Source organism: the organism of the source record quoted next, unplaced genomic scaffold (assembly GCF_019419815.1).
Source record: "Pyrus x bretschneideri cultivar Hongxiangsu unplaced genomic scaffold, Pyrus_bretschneideri_v1 Contig83, whole genome shotgun sequence".
Lineage (NCBI taxonomy): Eukaryota > Viridiplantae > Streptophyta > Magnoliopsida > Rosales > Rosaceae > Pyrus > Pyrus x bretschneideri.
Genome location: NW_025999824.1, coordinates 914,210 through 932,004, shown reverse-complemented (window position 1 = coordinate 932,004; position 17,795 = coordinate 914,210). Strand labels below are relative to the sequence as shown.

Below are 17,795 nucleotides of genomic sequence, written 5' to 3'. Positions count from 1 at the left end.
CTAGTATTTGAGTAGAGTTTCAAAGAACCTTGGGTCGAATTTTAGAAAAGTATGACAAAGTGAAGTTTAAATAAGCACAATAAAGTGAAATTCAACAATAATGAAGTTCACCAATCTTGCTACTACGTTGTTTGTTTCAAAACCCTATGAGTGTTTAATGAAAATAATTATTTTCCATAAGAAAGTACAAAGTCCTTTGTGGTAATTTTAATATGGGCATAAGTCTTTTTATTTAAATAAAATTAGTGAGTATCTAGAAACAAAACTTGGGTGTACAGAGAATCATTCTTCTATCACACATCAGAATTATTCCAAGTAAGCCATATCATATGCATCTGAATGTATAAAGGTGTCGACGAGAGATTTTCAGGGTATTCGGAATATAATACAAAGGCAGTATATAATACAAAGGAGATACAGGAAGTATTATAATAAGTGGATGACATTGAAAAATGTATTATCTTTCCAATTGTATTATGACATATAATGTACCTAGTTATGTTTCGACTACATAAAAAATCTTACTGTGTTTATGACTTGCAAATTACAGTTGGCTCCAATGTATGAATCATAGGAGCGTCTACATATTAATTGTAGTATTGATTAATTAGTTGATGACCCAAGTAATGTTATTGTTTAATTCTCTTTCATATTCATAATATTAATTATTATTTTCAGGTAATTGTTATTCTCAACAATATATATTGGGAATTGTTATTGGTCACTTTAAAATTTTAATTGTGTACTCCTCATAGAGTATTTTTTTTTTCTTTCTAAATATCGAAAGTTTGGAATGCACAATTAGATATTTAGAGTGCTTATACAATTTTCTATGTATTATTCCTTTATTAGGATTAACATTGTTGATTATTTTTATAGGATTTGGCTATCGTACATCCATGTATTTAGTACAGTCACATATTTATTGACAATTATGGTCATTGAATGAGTGATTATATTAAGTACATTGATTATTGTACGATCACTCTCGTTACAACATACATCACAGTTAAATGAGTGATTCTACTAAGCACATGAATGTTCCATAACCAATCTTCATGTTTCATGGTCTTTCCTAATTATAGGGTAATATTTCGACACATTATTTTAATAGAAATGCTTAGGGGCTCTTTCCAAAGTGGATCTCTCTAGGACTATTTGTCATTTCATGCTTTGGGTATAATGTTATGTAATATTAGCACATAAATTAACATTAAATTATGAGATGACAAGGAATCGATGAACAATCTTATTTTAAGAAAATTCGCTTAACATTTATTTTATTTAAAATTTTTTGCCTTATCTACAGCGCTTTTTTTTCTCCCTTCCCTCACAAATAAAATAATAAAAGAATATGAAGTTTGATTGTACCCAATTTCCAGAGAAATTCTTTTTCTTTTGTTAAGTACATCGATATTTTTACATTAAGGAGAGAGAAAGTTCGGCTAAGCCACACAATGGGCAGCCTAATTTGGTATTGAATTTGTCATCCATAAGATTTGAACCTAAGACCTCTTACTTTTAAGTAAAGAAGAATATTATCTGATCGTAATACTGAGTGATTCTAGAGAAATTCTTTATAAGTGAGATTTTAACAAACAATAAAATGCAGTGTGGGGACGTAAGCATCAAATCCACAGCTGAAAGTCCGCCCCATTGCTATAATCTTTTTCATAACTAATGGTAGTACCTACCAATCAAAAGACAAGCAGAACCTGCCATTCAACCAGATGATCAAAAAAGTGAATAGGATGTGATTTACACTTTCAAATAATTAATGATTAACATTGTATTACCTACAAAACAAAAAATTAGCAAAACCTGCCATTCAACCAGTTGATAAAAGAAGGTGAATAGCATGTGATTTACACTTTCATATTTAGGTGTTATTTGATAATTATTTTATTTTGAATTTTCAGCTTTCAATTTTTTATAATTTTTTTATTAATTGTTTTTCAATTTTCAAAAATATATAAACTGAAAGGTACTTGCGAGTTTTTCAAATCTTGATTTTCAGTTTTCATTTTCTAAAAGCTTAAAACACAATTAAACAAGTTTTCATTACTTAAAAAATGAAAACTAAAACAATATAATTGTTACAAAACAAGCTCAGAGAAATAACACTCAGTTGAACTTAAACACACAAAATCATTAAATAGGTCTCTTTTAGCGCTTAAAATTAAGAGATCAACAAAAAACTAGTATCATCAACCTTTGATGGGTGTAGAAGTGCGACTGATACGAACATGAACAAATTTAAGTGGTTCCACTAAAGAAATATGCTATAAATCTTGTTGTGTTACCAGGATGCTCTTCATAAAGTAATTAAAATTCTATCTTGGATTTGACCTCCACTTAGGAGTATTCGTTCCTTTTATATAGTCTTTGGGCCTTTAAGTTGTATGAGTGGAACTTGTCGCAGGTTACCTCTCTCTATTATTTTGGCTGACACGTGTGGAAAAAGTAACCTTTAAACAGACATACTTGCTTGGTTTTCCACGTCGAAAACCTATCGAGCACAACACTCGTCCTTAAGTGATTGGAACGTAACTAGACCGAGCACTAGGTTTGACAGAGGTCCCACCGTAGGCTTTCCTTGCATGTTGATAATCGGTGATTGGATTTTTATTAAGAAATTTTAATAAAAAATTCTTACTATTGTTTATTTTAATAAAAAATTATATTTTTATATTAAAAAATTAATTCTGATACTATTCATTTTACATTTTATTTTATCTTTATTGTTAAAACTCAAAGTTTTCAAATCATTTTCATTAATTTTTCTTTTTTATTATTTGTAAAAGTATAAATAAAAATATTTGTAAGAATGCTTATACAAGATCGTTCTTTATAGAAATTATTTACAATAATTTATGTTGAAACCAAATCTTAATTAATTTTTTTAAATAAAATTTAGAAAAGGTAGATTTTGAAATTTAAAATAATAAAAACGAATTTTAATAAAAACAATTAAAGAAATTGGTAAGAAAATAATTTTAAGGAAACCAAATTGAAAACACACAGTTTTGAGAAAACAATGGTAAAATGACACTAAAGTTTCCATCACCTTAACAATCATATGTATTTTTACCAATTACTTATGAATTACACATGTAACTTTGAATGTTAGGTTTTCTTTATGCATATTATCATTGTGATATTCAATCAATATCAAACATGTAATCTGTCTGTGATAATTAGATCAAATATGAACATGCAAGACTCATTAAGTTTTTTAAAAACCTTTTAAAAAACCGTGCAACCCTTAAGAGCGTGATATTCACCTTAAGTGAAATTACAATTATCAACCACAAGAAGCCTTACTCAGTCTTCCAGTGGTATTCCGACCGAATTGCATCAAACTACTTAATTAAACATCCTAATGATCGCAAAGCATTAAGACAAATAGATAGTTTCAAATACTAATTCAAAGCAGACATGCATAATATCATAAGTAATTAAATAAAGACTACATAAAAGCATGGATAGAAAATACCTTGTAAATTAAAGTTGAATCGTCAAAAGCTCTCTAAGCCAAGTTTTCTAAAGTAGTGCGTTAAGAACCCTAATGGCTAAATAAGCCTAATTTATAATAGAAAAATCCTTCCTAGAAAATGTCATAAAATGAAACTAGGAAACAAAATAAGTTAAGATAAACTAGAAAACATAATCCTACACTAATGTGGAGAATCTGCCTCTTCAGAGATATCCCACATTCAAGGCCTTAGATACCTTCAAAAACAGGCACATGGTGACTCATTTTTAAGTTTGAGATGTCCTGAACATATTTACAGAAGCGCACATCGCCAAAAGCCATCATCTTGGATGACAAAAAGCTCAAATAAGCCCAAAACGTCACATTGATAACTTTGTGCACTGATCCTTTATTTCCATTGCCATAAATTAAATGCTTGGCAAAAAAAATTTGAAACTTTGACACGAATAAGTTGAAAAACTCACAAACGTCCTCCAACTGGAATCACTCCAAAGTTCGCTTGTTTGATTATTTTTTGCTCAATAAAGACTCAAACGTCCTACATTGAAAATATAATTCCAACTATCAAAATCTCACTAAAATAATTACCAAAACATTATAATAATAGGGTAAAGTAAAAATTATAAATTCGACTCATCAATTGGCGCATGGAGGTGACGGTGCTCGGTCTACACAACCTCTTGGGCTGATTAATGAGCTTGGTAACTTGATCTTTGGACCTTGAGGTCTTTTATGGGCTTCCTCTCAAGACTTATCTCAGAATATTACAACTATACATTATTTTAAGGGTTTTTTTTTTTTTTTTTTTTTTTTTTTAAATTTTAATCATTCAAGAAAATTGAAATTTAAAATAAACCTAGTGTTAGATTACATATTGATTATAATTCCTTGATGTGCCTTTAATTCAAAATAATTAATGTGCATTTTATTTAATGTCAGTTAAATATTTAAATTTATTAATATCCAAATTTTAATTTATTTTTTGACCAAAAAGGAGTTTTTTAATTTATTAATTTTATTTAACATTCTTCAAACTTGAAAGGATTCAATTAATGTACCTAAATGTTAGTACCAGAAATTTGTGTACCGAAATATATTATATTGAACTAATGTATTTAAATGTTAGTACCGGTATGTACCGAAATGTAATGTATTAAATTAATGTACCTAAATGTGACAACCCGTCTCAACGGAAATCAAAGTCCTTGCCTCTAGGGAATTTTCATAAATTCACGCTTTAAAAATTAATAAAAACGTAAAATTAGGGACGGGTTGTCATATAAATGTGTATACCAAAATGTATGCATCAAAATGTTAGTATCAAAATGTATTATATTGAATTAATGCCTAAATGTTTGTATCGAAATGTATGTATCGAAATGTGTGTACCTAAATGTATGCACATAAATTTATTATAATAAATTTAATGTACCTAAATAAAGAAGACAAAGTACATTGAAATATATTGTATAACAAAAATTAGTTTATGACACACCCCAACCGAGACCAGAGCATGCTGGCCGTCACGTGGAAGTGACGTAGCCATGTGCACAGTGTGGAAGCTAAAGGAAGTAATATAAAAGTACGAATAATTTAAAAACTAGCATATATAATGTGATAAAATAAGTGCTAGCGTAAATAAGACATTGAATTCAGAGCATAAAGACTATAGCAGTCCAAAGAAAATGATACGACAGTAGTACACCCGAAGGTGACCCTACATTGGTGAGTGTCTGTCAGAAATGCCGAGACGCCCTCTGGGAAAATCACCGAACCCGCTAAGCTACTAGAACCTGGAGGGGCGCAAAACAAAAGCGTGAGTGGGCAAAAACAAAGCTCTTTAAAAACCATTTAATAAAATACATTCTAAGCCCTCGCCGTAAAACCTGTATACTTCCCAGAAAAATAAACATATATACGTATGTATAAATATGCCAATCATGCTCGAAGGTATGTCATGTCAAAGCCTCATAATGATATGCAAGTGCTCAGGTATAAACCGTATCAGTAACATAGCACTAGCAGCCGGAGTCACCTAAAGTGACCTGTTCGGCTGAATCTAGAGCTCAAATCTCAATCTCAATAACTAAACCTGCCCACGAGTCGGAACCACCTATAGTGGTCTGTACGACAGGCCTGGGTGTAATACATATAACGCTCTAGTGCTACGATCACGTGAAGGCTGTGCGAATAATCGCGGGTCACCTACGAGTCGGAACCACCTAAAGTGGTCTGTACGACAGGACTGTGCACCTAACTTGGATCCAAGCTAAGCGTATGGTGCGGGAGGTGAACAACACGTGAAGGACTGTGCCCTACTCTGGGCGGCAGCACTAACACCAGGGGTGCAGGTTATGAGCTCTCTAAGCATCTCGAATCACCATTTAATGCAAAGGTTAAATAACGCTTACCTGGCCCTCACCTGCGCGTCCACAGCACCAAATATGCATATGTATATGTATGCCACTACTAATGCATATGATAATGCATAAACAATAAGGATATGATGCATGGCATAAACAAATGACCCTTTTTTAAACAATTTCTGGGAATATAAATGTATAAAGGTATATACGGAAAACCAAAAGTCCACTCACTGGTATGTGGAAGGGTCGTAGCCCCCCTTGTCTCGAGTGCGCACGCTCGTCCTCGGGATAGGAATCACCTATATGCGAAATAACTATAAAAACGTTAATTTTAAAGCACATAACCTTCCGTTCAAAATAACTTCTCATACATTGCTCAAAATAGACAATTGAATATACCAACGTGCTCTACACAACCTCAGGATCACAACCATATTTTTAGAAAAATTTTCCACCGCCGCACGCGCCGCCACGCGCCGGCCAAGGCACGGCCACACGCGCCGGCCAAGGCACGACCACACGTGCCAGCCACGCACAGGCACGTGCCTGGCACGCTGACGGCGTCAACTGACGCCGTTAGGAATATTCCGTCAAAACTGACAGATTCCGTTAACGGCGTCAGGAATATTCCGTCAGAATTGACGGAATATTCCGTCACTTTCTCCGTTCAGTCTCCGGCGACGTCGCCGGCGCCGGAAACTGGGAAAACCTGCAACTTGGGTTTTCTCACTCATTTTTCCACCGTTTTTCACGTTTCTTGCACCAAATTAAACCTTAGAACGAGTAGAACACATCCAAACAAGTTTTAAGGTCTAAAACTACAAGATTATACCTGTCCAAAATCTCCATAACCGGCCAAGCTCGAACCAGGCTATTCTGACGTCCACTTCCGTCCAACGATACACTCCGAGGTTCCTTGGGACCTCACAAACACAACTACAAGCTTCAAAATCCCAAAAACTAGCTAGGTTAACCTTGCATGAATAGTACACGAATCTGCCATTGTAGAATCAACGTGAAAACAACGAATTTCATACCTAAAAATGGTATGATCGTGCTCCCCTCGACCTCACGATCTCGACTGTGAGCTTAGATTCTTTGATCTGTGGTGAAATAGTGTGGTTGTGTGTGTGTCCGTACCAGTTCAAAGGAAGAGGAAGAAGAAAGGAAACTCGGGAGAGAGAGAGAGAGAGACAGGGAAAGGGACAGGGGAATAGGGAAAGTGAGGGTGTGAGTGTGTGGCCCAGATCGTGCCTACACACATACAAAACAACTAATAACTTAACATAAACGAACTAGGGGTAAAAATGTCATTTCACATGCACGTTTTAGATAATTTCCGGGACGGGATGTCACAGTTTATCTAAATGTTTACAATAAAATATAGTAGGATAAATGAAATGGAAATTATAATTATAATGAAATAAAATTAATACATTAAAAATTAGAAAGAAAAGAGAAATAATTAAAAAAATAAAAATATAATTAATAAATGAGATTATTAATATATCAAGGAATTAAGATTAGATTTTGATCTTACTAATGGTTTTAATCTAAAAGTCATATTTCTTTATGCATAAAACATAGCAATTAAAGGACCTTTCTACGTACTTTAGGACGGTTTTGTTCTTTTTTTTTTTTTGTTCTTTTTTTTTGGTTTAAATCTGGTTGTTGGATAATTGTTGCAATTGTTATTATTTTTTTTTCTTTCTAATGGAAGCTTCATTAATAGAAAGGAATTAATTGGTCGCAAGGCAGCAAATATGCAAATAACCTTTTCTTGTTTTGTTTTTAGTCTTTCACTTTTTTTGTTAATGGTAGAGAGGAAACACATGAGAAAATGAGGGATGAGAAAGAGTAAAAACAAATGGATGAAAGAGTGGATGGTGGAGAGATGTAGAAGAAATATAGATAAAATGAAAACTACAAAACCAAAACTAAAATTTATTAAGTTGTTTTCACTCGTTCTTCCTTATGTCTTCCAGCCTCTTCCATCATTCTTCCTCATTCATGTGTGCCACATAAGAGTTAAGACGAACAAACTTTTTGGCAGAAGTAGGCTTTTCACAGTAGTTTGAGTGAGTGTGATACTTATATATAGGAATCAAACAACTTAAGTTTGATATCTATAACACTGCTGCTACATTAATATGAGTTCAATAACTGTTATAGTCATACTTTAGATTTGTAGGCCTTTTACGGCTGTAGGAACGTGCTTCCTACAGAAGCTCAATATATTAGTGTCACACTTATTTTTTTTTCCGACTTATTATAAAAGACCTTAATGACATGATCTAATAGTGCACGCTTTGTTAATTCAAAAACTTCATTTAACAGATTTTTAACTTGTAGACCAATTGTAAACTAAGGTCAAAATACAGAGTTCAATTCTATAGTTTACTATATCATTAAAAAGGAAAGAAGAAATTTTTTTTTAGGGCAAATGAAAAAAAAATAAGGTACTAAATTGGAAAGAGAACTTTTTTGGACGAAAATTAGACGTAGTGACGACGTCAAAATTTGGAAAGGACGGTAGGGATTCAAAGTGTCTATTATCCGACGGATAAACATGGTTATGTCATTTATGTAGATAGGCTTCCAAATTAAGGGTAACATTGTAAAAGCACACTAAGTTACCGTTGGAACCCCTAACGTCTACATTTAGATGGCCAAACCCAAACCCCCTCAATTCCCAAATTTGAAAATCTCTTCTCACCTCTGTAATTCTCTTCTCTCATCTGTCTCTCCCTCCGACGCTATTCTACGAAGTCACTTGAAATTCTACTCTCACTTTTTCTTTCGGTTCGTCTGTTTTCACTGGTAATTACTTCCTCGTCTTTCAATTTCCGATTCCTTGTCATTACTTTGGGTTTAATTAGGGTTCAATTAAAACTAATTTAGGGTTTCTGTAATCGTATTGGGTTTTAATTAGGGTTCATTTTATATATGAATTCAGTCGAGTCTTTCTTCATTTATCTATGTTTAACTGTTAAAAACCCCCAATGTTGGGGGCGAATGCCTAATCCTGAGTTAGGGAGGATTTTAGGGATTCGGTGGCGATTTGTAGCTGAATTGGCAGTTGAATAGTATGAACAAGGTAACCCAGAATTGTATTTTTGTTTTGGGTCATGGGGGTATGGATTCCTTGTTCTTGGGTGCCTAATTCTTGAGTCTTTTGTAAAAATCTTGTAGATTAATTTCGGGTGATTTTTCATTTTCAAGCCCTAATTTTGGCCATGTTATAATCAGTGGTCATTATGCACGTTAAATTGTCTGTGATAAGGGATATGCTGAACAGGTGTTTCTGCATTGTATCTTTTCTCTTCGGTTCCGTATTCTGAATTATATCTAATGCTTACCTTCCTTTATTTTTCTCTCTTTTCGGATTGTTTCTACAGTTATCAGAAGATTAAACTGAATTGGCTGCAAAAAAAAAAAAAAAAAAAAGGCAATGGCATCAACACTTGGAGCTTTGTTTCAAGATCAGAATCTGAGTGTTCACTCTAAGGGTAATTATTGAGTCTAGTTATGCTTTTAGTGTCTGAAATTCTTGCTGGGCTGTTTTAGTTTAACCCTTGTAATATGTATGGCAGGAGCTTCTGTTGTGGGGAAGGGTGATGCCTTGAAAACAAAAAAGAAAGGCGGGCTTGGTGGAAGGAAACCGCTTGGTGATTTATCGAATTCAGGGAAGCCTGCTGGTCTGACTCAGGCATCAAAAAAGCAGTCTTCCAAGGTAATCATTTGTGGTGATGCAAGCAATAACAAAGGCTTGTCTAAAGCCTCAGATAAAGTTCAGACCAGTAACAGGAACGCGTTACGTGATATTTCAAACACACGGGATGCACCGGCGAAGAACAACACAAAGCAGAGGGTAATGCCAAAGCAGCCTGTTTGTCCTGATAATATTGCAGAGGAAGGGTTTCTGCACAATCATCAAGAGTGCATGAAAGCACAGGACATTGATGAGATTCATCAGTTTCGTCAGTTTCTGATGGCACTTGGAGTACATAGCGGTATTACATCTTTTAAAAAATAGTTGAGTTTCTTGAAATTGGTTATTTTCCTGGGCATTTCAACTTATCAGATCATTCACTTTTTTGTTCAGATTCTTCCACATCTTCATGTGCATCTTCACTGCCAAGTAAATCTGAGGTAAGTTTTGCTTTTCATTGCCAAGAAGATTGCTTTTTTCTGCATTTACTCTTGTTGGGTTGGACTTTTCTTAACCCCTCATGTTTTTCTTTGCTTCGGCCCCAGAGTCCCTCGAAGTATATGGATTTGGAAGAGATACCTGAGGATCGAAACCCCTGGCAGTCTGACAACCTTGACTCTCCACCTCCTTGCAAGACTCCAAAGTCACCAAATGGCTATACTGATTCCCTTTTGATTTGGGAGGACTGTGACTTCAAGTTGGCGAACACACCATAATTTCCACCGGATTGATTCCCCTTCAATCTAAATGTGACATACTCACATGCGATGGAGCATCAATTCAACTTGAAATTGATGGTAGTCACAGTAGTTCTAGATGGTTTCCTTTTTGTTGATTGAAGATTCTTGGTTTGTTTGTAAGTGAGAATGTGAATGCTCTTCCTTGATGCAAAACTCTGTGGTCCCCATCATGTGATGAACGCTTTGATTCTTTTGTTCAATGCACATTATATCTGGTTGTTTGGTTACGAAAGTAGGAATGAAAAATTTGGATATTGTAGCTTTAATTCATACCCTCAGAGTCTTGCAAGGATCATATCGATCGTGAATGGTAAGCTTAACTCGATCAGACTACGCAATTAAGTCTATTTATACAAGTTTTTATCTAAAAAAAAGTGCGTGTTGGAGATTAGTGGCAGCATAAATGATTTATTAAGAAGAGATCCTCACAATCCGATTCCAAGAACACAAAGTGATTCAAATATATGCATTTTTACAAATAACCATGCTTTCTGTACAAATTATTCAAATCAAGAACAGATGTCTTGAATCATCATGCGCCAACATTTGCATGCACAATCCAAGAAATCAAATGCTTGTCAGAAATTAGACATGTATACAATATTTATACACATACCAAATATATATATATATATATATATTTGGTAAGTGAGACCTTGTTTTCCCTTCTTATTCTGGTTCTGATTCCAAGTAATTTTATCCCAGAGATGAGCCTCATGACGACCTGTCCACCTGTGCCTATATTTTCATACCCAAATTCCCAATCAAATCTAATCAAAATTCCTCTCTTTTTTTCTCAGCAACCAAACAGAAAGAGAAAGAGGAGCTTACTTACCGAGTGACTCCACGGTAAATGGAGCTGCGTTTTCCAGTAGCACACGGAGGAATTTTGCTGATGCGCTCTTTTGCCGTACATCCTCTCTCCTTCTTCGCTTTGTTCACCCCTCTGTACACCATTAGCTGATCGGTCGCCATCACCTCCTCCGACGCCTCTGCTTCCCCACCGCCACTGCCGCTGCTTTCGGTCTTGGGACCACTCCAGTTCAACCCAAACCAAAACCCTAAAGAGAGAGAAATGGAGAGAGAGATGAGTGCCTGAGTGTGAGTGAGTTGTTTGGGTTTTGTTTCTGTTCGTTTCAGTGAATCACCGTGGAGGGGAAAAGCTACAGTGAGAGAAGATGAAGGGGAGGTGCAATTACGAATGTGCCCCTGTTTTGTTTTCTTGATGGCAGTCATGATGCTTCGGCAAGTTATTGTTGAAAAGGTTGTAACGGCTAGGATGAGAAGCGGGGTAGTTGCGTAATTTAGGATGCTTTTCAAAGTGCATGCTGTGTAGCAGCGGCGTTAACCGGAGAGCCAACCAAGTCCATCGGCAAGGCCAGACTAATTGTTTGAAGTTTCCTTCTAATGTGGTTCGTTCCTCACTAGATTGACCTTTGAGTATTATGGATCCGAATTTCTTGGACATAATACAATCTACTTGGTATGATCACTGACTGACGGTCTCAAATACGCTGTAATGACATCCAACGAGCATTCTGATTGTTAAAATTTCAAAGCGTTTGTAACGAGAAATCTACGGTACCATTAATCATGCTACATCACCTTGAGTCTTTGAGATTACAAATTATGCCACTTTAACTTGAATCTGTTTACATCGAAACGGTTGGAGAGACTGCAATTTGGTTCTGTCCAAACAGATACACATGAATGTGGAACAAGAATTCATTTACAGGCTGTACATCAGGCAATTACTAACATTCCTACCATTCTCATCTCGGACGAGCTCTACAAAACTTACACATCATCTCCTATATTGCATTTCGGCCTATCAAATATGTTACAGATGGTACTCGGCAACTGCATACGTACCAGCCATTGTTGACTCCAGCAGCCTGTGGTTCTCTTCCTTCGTTCTACTTATCACCGAAGAGGTGGAATGTGTATCGCAGGGCTCGCTTGTCGAATCTTGGTACCCAGATTTTCTTTTTAAAAGTTCTGCAGAAGTTCATAACCCGATTTTAGTTATCTAATCATTCAATAAGTGACGTGAAGGACTTTACGAAGATAAAGAGCAAAAGGAAAAATGTAGACCACTTAGACTGAAAGCAGCAGCTGCAGATAAAGATATTGCAGCGGAATGTAAAATTAGTTAATTCGACAATGTGAAAGCAGCAGTTATGACACAGCTTGTTGTAAACATATTCATCATTGACACGCTCAACAAACTGAACAGCAACCGCACAACTTTTGTTTTCTGATCACAGAATCAGAAAACTAGTACTACCAAAAACAGGTACACAAAAAAATTCTCACGCAATCGAATTGCTCATATTTTAACTAAACCCATATATATCATACCTCTACCCAACCACATCCCAAAGGGAACACCAATTCCCCCAAATATTTCAACTGGCATAAACAAAGTATAGTCTCCAAGATAACAGAATTCGGTAAAAGGATATATTCATGTGCATACCAATTCTTTCTTTTATAAGAGTAGCATATTCGGCTCCAGCACTTTTGTGTGCAAAAGATGATATATCAAGGTACATTTGGCTTGACGGTCGAATTCCAGCATCCACCATCCATTGTAGTACCTGCGCAAATATATTGTTTGGACTTTGAGTTTGACATAAGCATGAGATAGTGTAAGGTGAATCTTGCATTACACTGTTGAATGGCCACATATAGCACATATAGCTTACAACCTATAGAAGCAAGCAAAAATTAAAGTTTGCCTGCAAACACGGCACATTTGTGGTTTCAGTTTGACGAAGTTCAAATCTTTGTTCTAAGACAGTGCTCCACCCAACTCTTACACATGGATTTTCTTATATTTCTTATCTTCGAGACTCAATGTATAACATGCAGAACTTTTGCTAGAGCACCATAAAGTAAGAACAAGTACTGTCTCAATATGATGCCAACGTAATTGGACTTTTGGCCTTCATATCATGTGTGTGTAACCAACAAATAGCATGATGCAAACTATTACAGCATTTACTTTGACTAAAACAAGTGCATAAATGGAAGTTTGATGTGTAGATTACCTCAAAATATTTTCTCCAATTTCCGACAGACAAGAGATTCTTCAACAAAATTGAATACGTATCAAAATTGATATCACCACTGGATGCCACTATCTTGTAGAATAACTGTACGGTTGACCGTGATAAAAGAAAAAAAAACCTATTCATAATCAGAGTTTGCAGAATAGTGCATATTTAACTTCCAATAACTTCAGTTTAAAAGAAAAAGGATAGATGAAAGCAAATCGGTGCTTGCATAAATGTAGTGTGCTTTGTAACATTTATCTATCAAATACTAGAGAAATTCTAGGTACCTTCATCATAGTTTCAACCTTTCCACTTCTTCCAAGAATACGCAGAAGTTGATTCACAAGTCCGATTGAAACTCTAGGTAGTGAGGGCTCAATCAACTTAATCAATTCCATTGTTGTTCTCCAATCTTGTAATCTTCATTCAAAGTTCAAAATTTCAGTTTCTTAACTAACACAAAAATTTGTCCAAAAAAAAAAAAAAAAAGGTACAAGAAACCTAATACGAAAAAAGAATTTATGACAAAAGCATAGAAACTATAATGCCTCTTTGAAGCAAATTTAATAATTGGGAACAGAGATGAAGTTAAAATATGGCAAGGATAGAACATGGACAGATATGATGCTAAGGCAAGTTACTCATCAAAATAGTAATACAAAATATGGACACAAGATACTTTTCCTAATTTACATAAATAAGCAATTTTTCCAGGATGTATCATACAGACGAATGTATTTGTATTCGTAATGTAAATTCAACTTAGATGGGAAATTTTCGTAACGAACAATTCCATTTTATGTAAGCTAATGTTGTATAACTTGTATCAGTCCAGTGAACGAATAAGACAAGTCTTCAAATTGAGAACAGATAAATCTATTAATAAGACTAAAAAATAGAGAAGGACAAGGAAATGTGCAGACGACTGCTCGTAGAGAAAGTAAAGGAAGAAGAAGAAGCGACTCACAAGCTACAGGCCGATACCATTTCAAAGAAAATGGCATCACTGAAAGGAATTTCTTTTTCTCGCATGATTTCAGCCAGAATAAGAACCCTGGATGGGTCGCCTCCTCTGTTAAAAGCTCTCATTAAAGCTGAGCATGCAATGACATCTAGTTGGATGCCATTAGTTTCCATTTCTTGGAATAGAACACAAGCCTTTTCCCAATTCTCTGTTATACAAAGACCACTAAAAGATTTAGTTCCATGTGTGCTTCATCCTACTAGTGTCCAAGAATGCCAGAGGTTTAACATACAATCTTACCAGTGGCACTATACGCATGCAGCATTGTAGTATATGTAACTACATCAGGAGCACAACCAGCCATTTTCATCAAGTTGAATATAGATTCTGCTTCCGTAAGTTGTCCCTGAGTTATTGTAATGAATAAAAAGAAAAGAATTAATGATGTTGCTCTCAAGTAATCAACAATATAATAAGGGGTAACTTTGGCTAAACAAAAACTTGCCATCTTGCTGTAGGCAGAGATCACAGATGAGTAGACCTCTTTGGAAACAGGAATTTTCAAATCCACCATTTCATCAAAAAATGTTAGTGCCTCACTGTGTTTTGAAATCTTACAACAGCCACTTATCAACACAGTGTACGTAACAGAATCCGGTTTAACTTTCTTCTTTCTCATAGATTGATACAAGTTTATAGCTTTCTCATGTTCTCCCAAATTCATATAGCTTCCAATAGCTGAATTATATGCAATTGTGTTCAATTCAATGCCTCGCAGCTTCGCTGCTGAAAGCACAGCATCAATTTTCACCTTCTGACCACATTGTCCACAAGCTGCCAGAAGTGTGCATATTGAGACAATGTTTGGATGAATTCCATCTCGCTCCATCTCACGCAAGACTTCTACCGCTTCAGCTAATAAACCATTAGATCCATAGGCATTAATCAGCGCGTTATAGCTCACAAGATTTGGCTTCAAGTTGTTTCTTTTCATCATGTCAAAAACTTCCCTGGCCTTTTGAGGTTGTTGGGATCTTCCGTATGAATTGAGTAGAGATGTATACGACACAACATCTGGCCGGAAACTACTTTTCTTTATCTCATTAAAAACTGACAACGCCTCTTCGCTCATCCCATGTGAAGCATATGCACCCAATAGTGCATTGTATGAAACAATATTAGGTTTTAAGCCTTCTGCAAGTATTGTACTGAATACAGTGGTACAATTTTCTATCTGCCCGGACATAGAATACAGATGAATGATGCTGGTGAAGGTCACAATGTCAGGACGGCATTCAGCTCTCTTATCTCTCATAGAGCTGAAAATATCAATGGCTTTCCCATATTGTCCAAGCTTTACAAGGCAATAAATAACAATATTAAGGGTGGTTGTGTCTGGACGGATATTAGTTCCCTTCATAAGTTCAAAATAAGATAAAGCCTTTGAATACTGAGCCCCAGTTTTGTATGCAGATAAAACAATATTGTGAGTCACAAGATCAGGCCCAACTCCATTATCTGTCATTTTCTTGCATACTTTCAAAGCTTCCCTCCAATTTCCACTAGATCCACAAGCATTGATCAAGTTGTTATATGTTGATCTACTAGGAGGGATCTGCCCATAAGATAAGTTCATGAAAATCAATGACGATATGATATCAACTAACAAAGATCAAATCTACTGTACATTGGATGAAGGGAAGGTTATTGATTCTGATTCGGGAATGATATATTGTTTCATAACCTTAATCTGTAGATTAACATTACAAATAAATTTGGAGTGCAACAAGAACTATGTCATCTAACTAACCCAACAAGATGCGATGGTTTGACCTATAAAGTTAAGGTGTTCCAGAAGAACCTTGGTTTTTAATTTATATGGAAAAGAGCTATTAAGCTGCAGGGTGTAACAGGTAAAGAAAATTCACTCCAGAAAAAAATTGAACATGCGAAGACGTAACTCAATCAACAATCAAAGTCCGTCTGAATTTAAAGCACTAAAAGACATATGTGACTCAAAACAACATGAAGGCTTTAAATGGACAGCAAAATGAAAGTCCAAAGACTCAAGAGTCATAGACAAATCAGTACAATGCTTTCTCTCCCTCTTCCTCCCTACCCCCTCTCTAGCCCTGCCAAGAAAAGGAACATAGGCTATGACTATGATATGTGATATTGCACACTTTTCTCCCCATGCATCATTTGAGAAATCAAAGACAAGATAAAAGTTGCTGACATCAAGTCAGACACGCTAAGATTAGAAAGAAGAATACAGAAAATACACACAGCTGCACGCAACATGTCATCCATAAGATTCATGGCCCAACGCCATTGACCTGCTCGACCATGTGCATTGATAAGAGCATTGTAGGACTCAGCATCAGGCTTGCACCTACCAAAAATTCATTATCGCAAACTTTCTAGTTATTGTGAATAAAGACAACAAATTTGATAAAACTAAGAAGTTGAATGTCTTTGTTGATTATATGGAGCCAATGTCGTCGTTGCTCACTTAGTTGTAATTCACTAATTCACAATGGGTTTCGACTTTTGAACATTATACTCGGTTTTTATCTGAACTGCTATCCTTTCTCCTCTGTCTTAACTGTGCTAGTCTTCACCTAAACTCTAACCAAATGGGAGAGGCCGAAAGTGAAAAGTACAGAAACAAAAAGAAGTACCTCCACTCTTGCATTTCGAAAAACAAGCCGCGAGCTTTATCGACAAGATTATGCCGAGCGTGCAATCTGATCATCATATTATACATGTCAGTGCGAGCACAATAGTTCTTCTGGTTCTTCATCCACCCGAACACTCGCACACAGTGCTCCACCGAACCCCTCTCTGTCATTTCCTAAACAAACAAAGCAAGCAACCCAAATTTCACACACAAATGCAAACCCCAAACTCTAAACCCTAAATCAACAACATAAACAGCTCCGAAACGGAATTGAAAATTTTACCTTGATGAGAACAGGGAAGTTCTTACGAGCAAAGCGCCCGACCCATCGATTGAGCAAGCCCTCGATGTCCTCCCAGTGGCGGAGCTTGTAGAGGCGGTCGACGACGTCGGAGACGGCCCAGTCCTTCTGGAAACGCTCAGTTTCGACTCGTAAACGGTGGCGTTTGGGGATGTGTTGTTTGGTGAGGCCGGTGATTCGGGTGGAGAGGTGGTGAGTGCCGTGGTCGTAGTCCACGGAGACCTGCTTCTTCTCTTGGAAGGCGGATGAGTCGCCGTTGTTGGGTTTTCCGCAGACAATTTGGTTCTTGGGGCGGGTCGGGTTGAAAAACGGTGGCCGAGATACGGTGCCCATTAGCTTCACGGTGAGCGAAAGGGCGAGGGAGAATGTGTGGATAAAAGGATGGAACCTTGTTAATTAAAACTTTGGGGCGCGTTCGTGTAGTTTTCAAAACTTGAGGGGTTAGTAAGTAAAAATTGAAAAAGTTGCCACATTTAC

At 36.0% G+C, this 17,795-nt stretch overlaps 3 protein-coding genes across 5 annotated transcripts; 1 reads left to right on the top strand and 2 right to left on the bottom strand.

The window, feature by feature from the left end:
* Positions 1-8,531: 8,531 nt before the first annotated feature.
* On the top strand, positions 8,532-10,514 carry LOC103953180. 2 transcript variants are annotated; one of them, XM_048576080.1, is made up of 5 exons: positions 8,532-8,682; positions 9,261-9,371; positions 9,456-9,875; positions 9,968-10,014; positions 10,120-10,514. In XM_048576080.1, the coding sequence occupies exons 2-5, from the start codon at positions 9,314-9,316 to the stop codon at positions 10,288-10,290; spliced, it is 696 nt and encodes a 231-aa protein (XP_048432037.1). In that variant the 5' UTR covers positions 8,532-8,682; positions 9,261-9,313; the 3' UTR covers positions 10,291-10,514. The 2 variants fall into 2 exon arrangements, with proteins under 2 accessions (XP_048432037.1, XP_048432035.1); XM_048576078.1 differs by having other exon boundaries at positions 8,533-8,682; positions 10,114-10,514.
* A 252-nt stretch (positions 10,515-10,766) lies between these two features.
* Positions 10,767-11,694, bottom strand: LOC125468087 (AP2-like ethylene-responsive transcription factor At2g41710). 2 transcript variants are annotated; one of them, XM_048576028.1, is made up of 3 exons: positions 11,463-11,694; positions 11,150-11,375; positions 10,767-11,052 (listed from the first exon to the last, which is right to left on the bottom strand). In XM_048576028.1, the coding sequence occupies exons 1-3, from the start codon at positions 11,548-11,550 to the stop codon at positions 10,893-10,895; spliced, it is 474 nt and encodes a 157-aa protein (XP_048431985.1). In that variant the 5' UTR covers positions 11,551-11,694; the 3' UTR covers positions 10,767-10,892. The 2 variants fall into 2 exon arrangements, with proteins under 2 accessions (XP_048431985.1, XP_048431984.1); XM_048576027.1 differs by having other exon boundaries at positions 11,150-11,694.
* A 214-nt stretch (positions 11,695-11,908) lies between these two features.
* LOC103953183 (pentatricopeptide repeat-containing protein At2g41720) lies at positions 11,909-17,791 on the bottom strand. The gene is made up of 10 exons (XM_009364916.2): positions 17,301-17,791; positions 17,019-17,191; positions 16,624-16,729; positions 14,843-15,952; positions 14,638-14,743; positions 14,341-14,545; positions 13,661-13,793; positions 13,368-13,472; positions 12,794-12,914; positions 11,909-12,312 (listed from the first exon to the last, which is right to left on the bottom strand). The coding sequence occupies exons 1-10, from the start codon at positions 17,649-17,651 to the stop codon at positions 12,155-12,157; spliced, it is 2,568 nt and encodes an 855-aa protein (XP_009363191.2). The 5' UTR covers positions 17,652-17,791; the 3' UTR covers positions 11,909-12,154.
* Between the last annotated feature and the right edge of the window lie 4 nt (positions 17,792-17,795).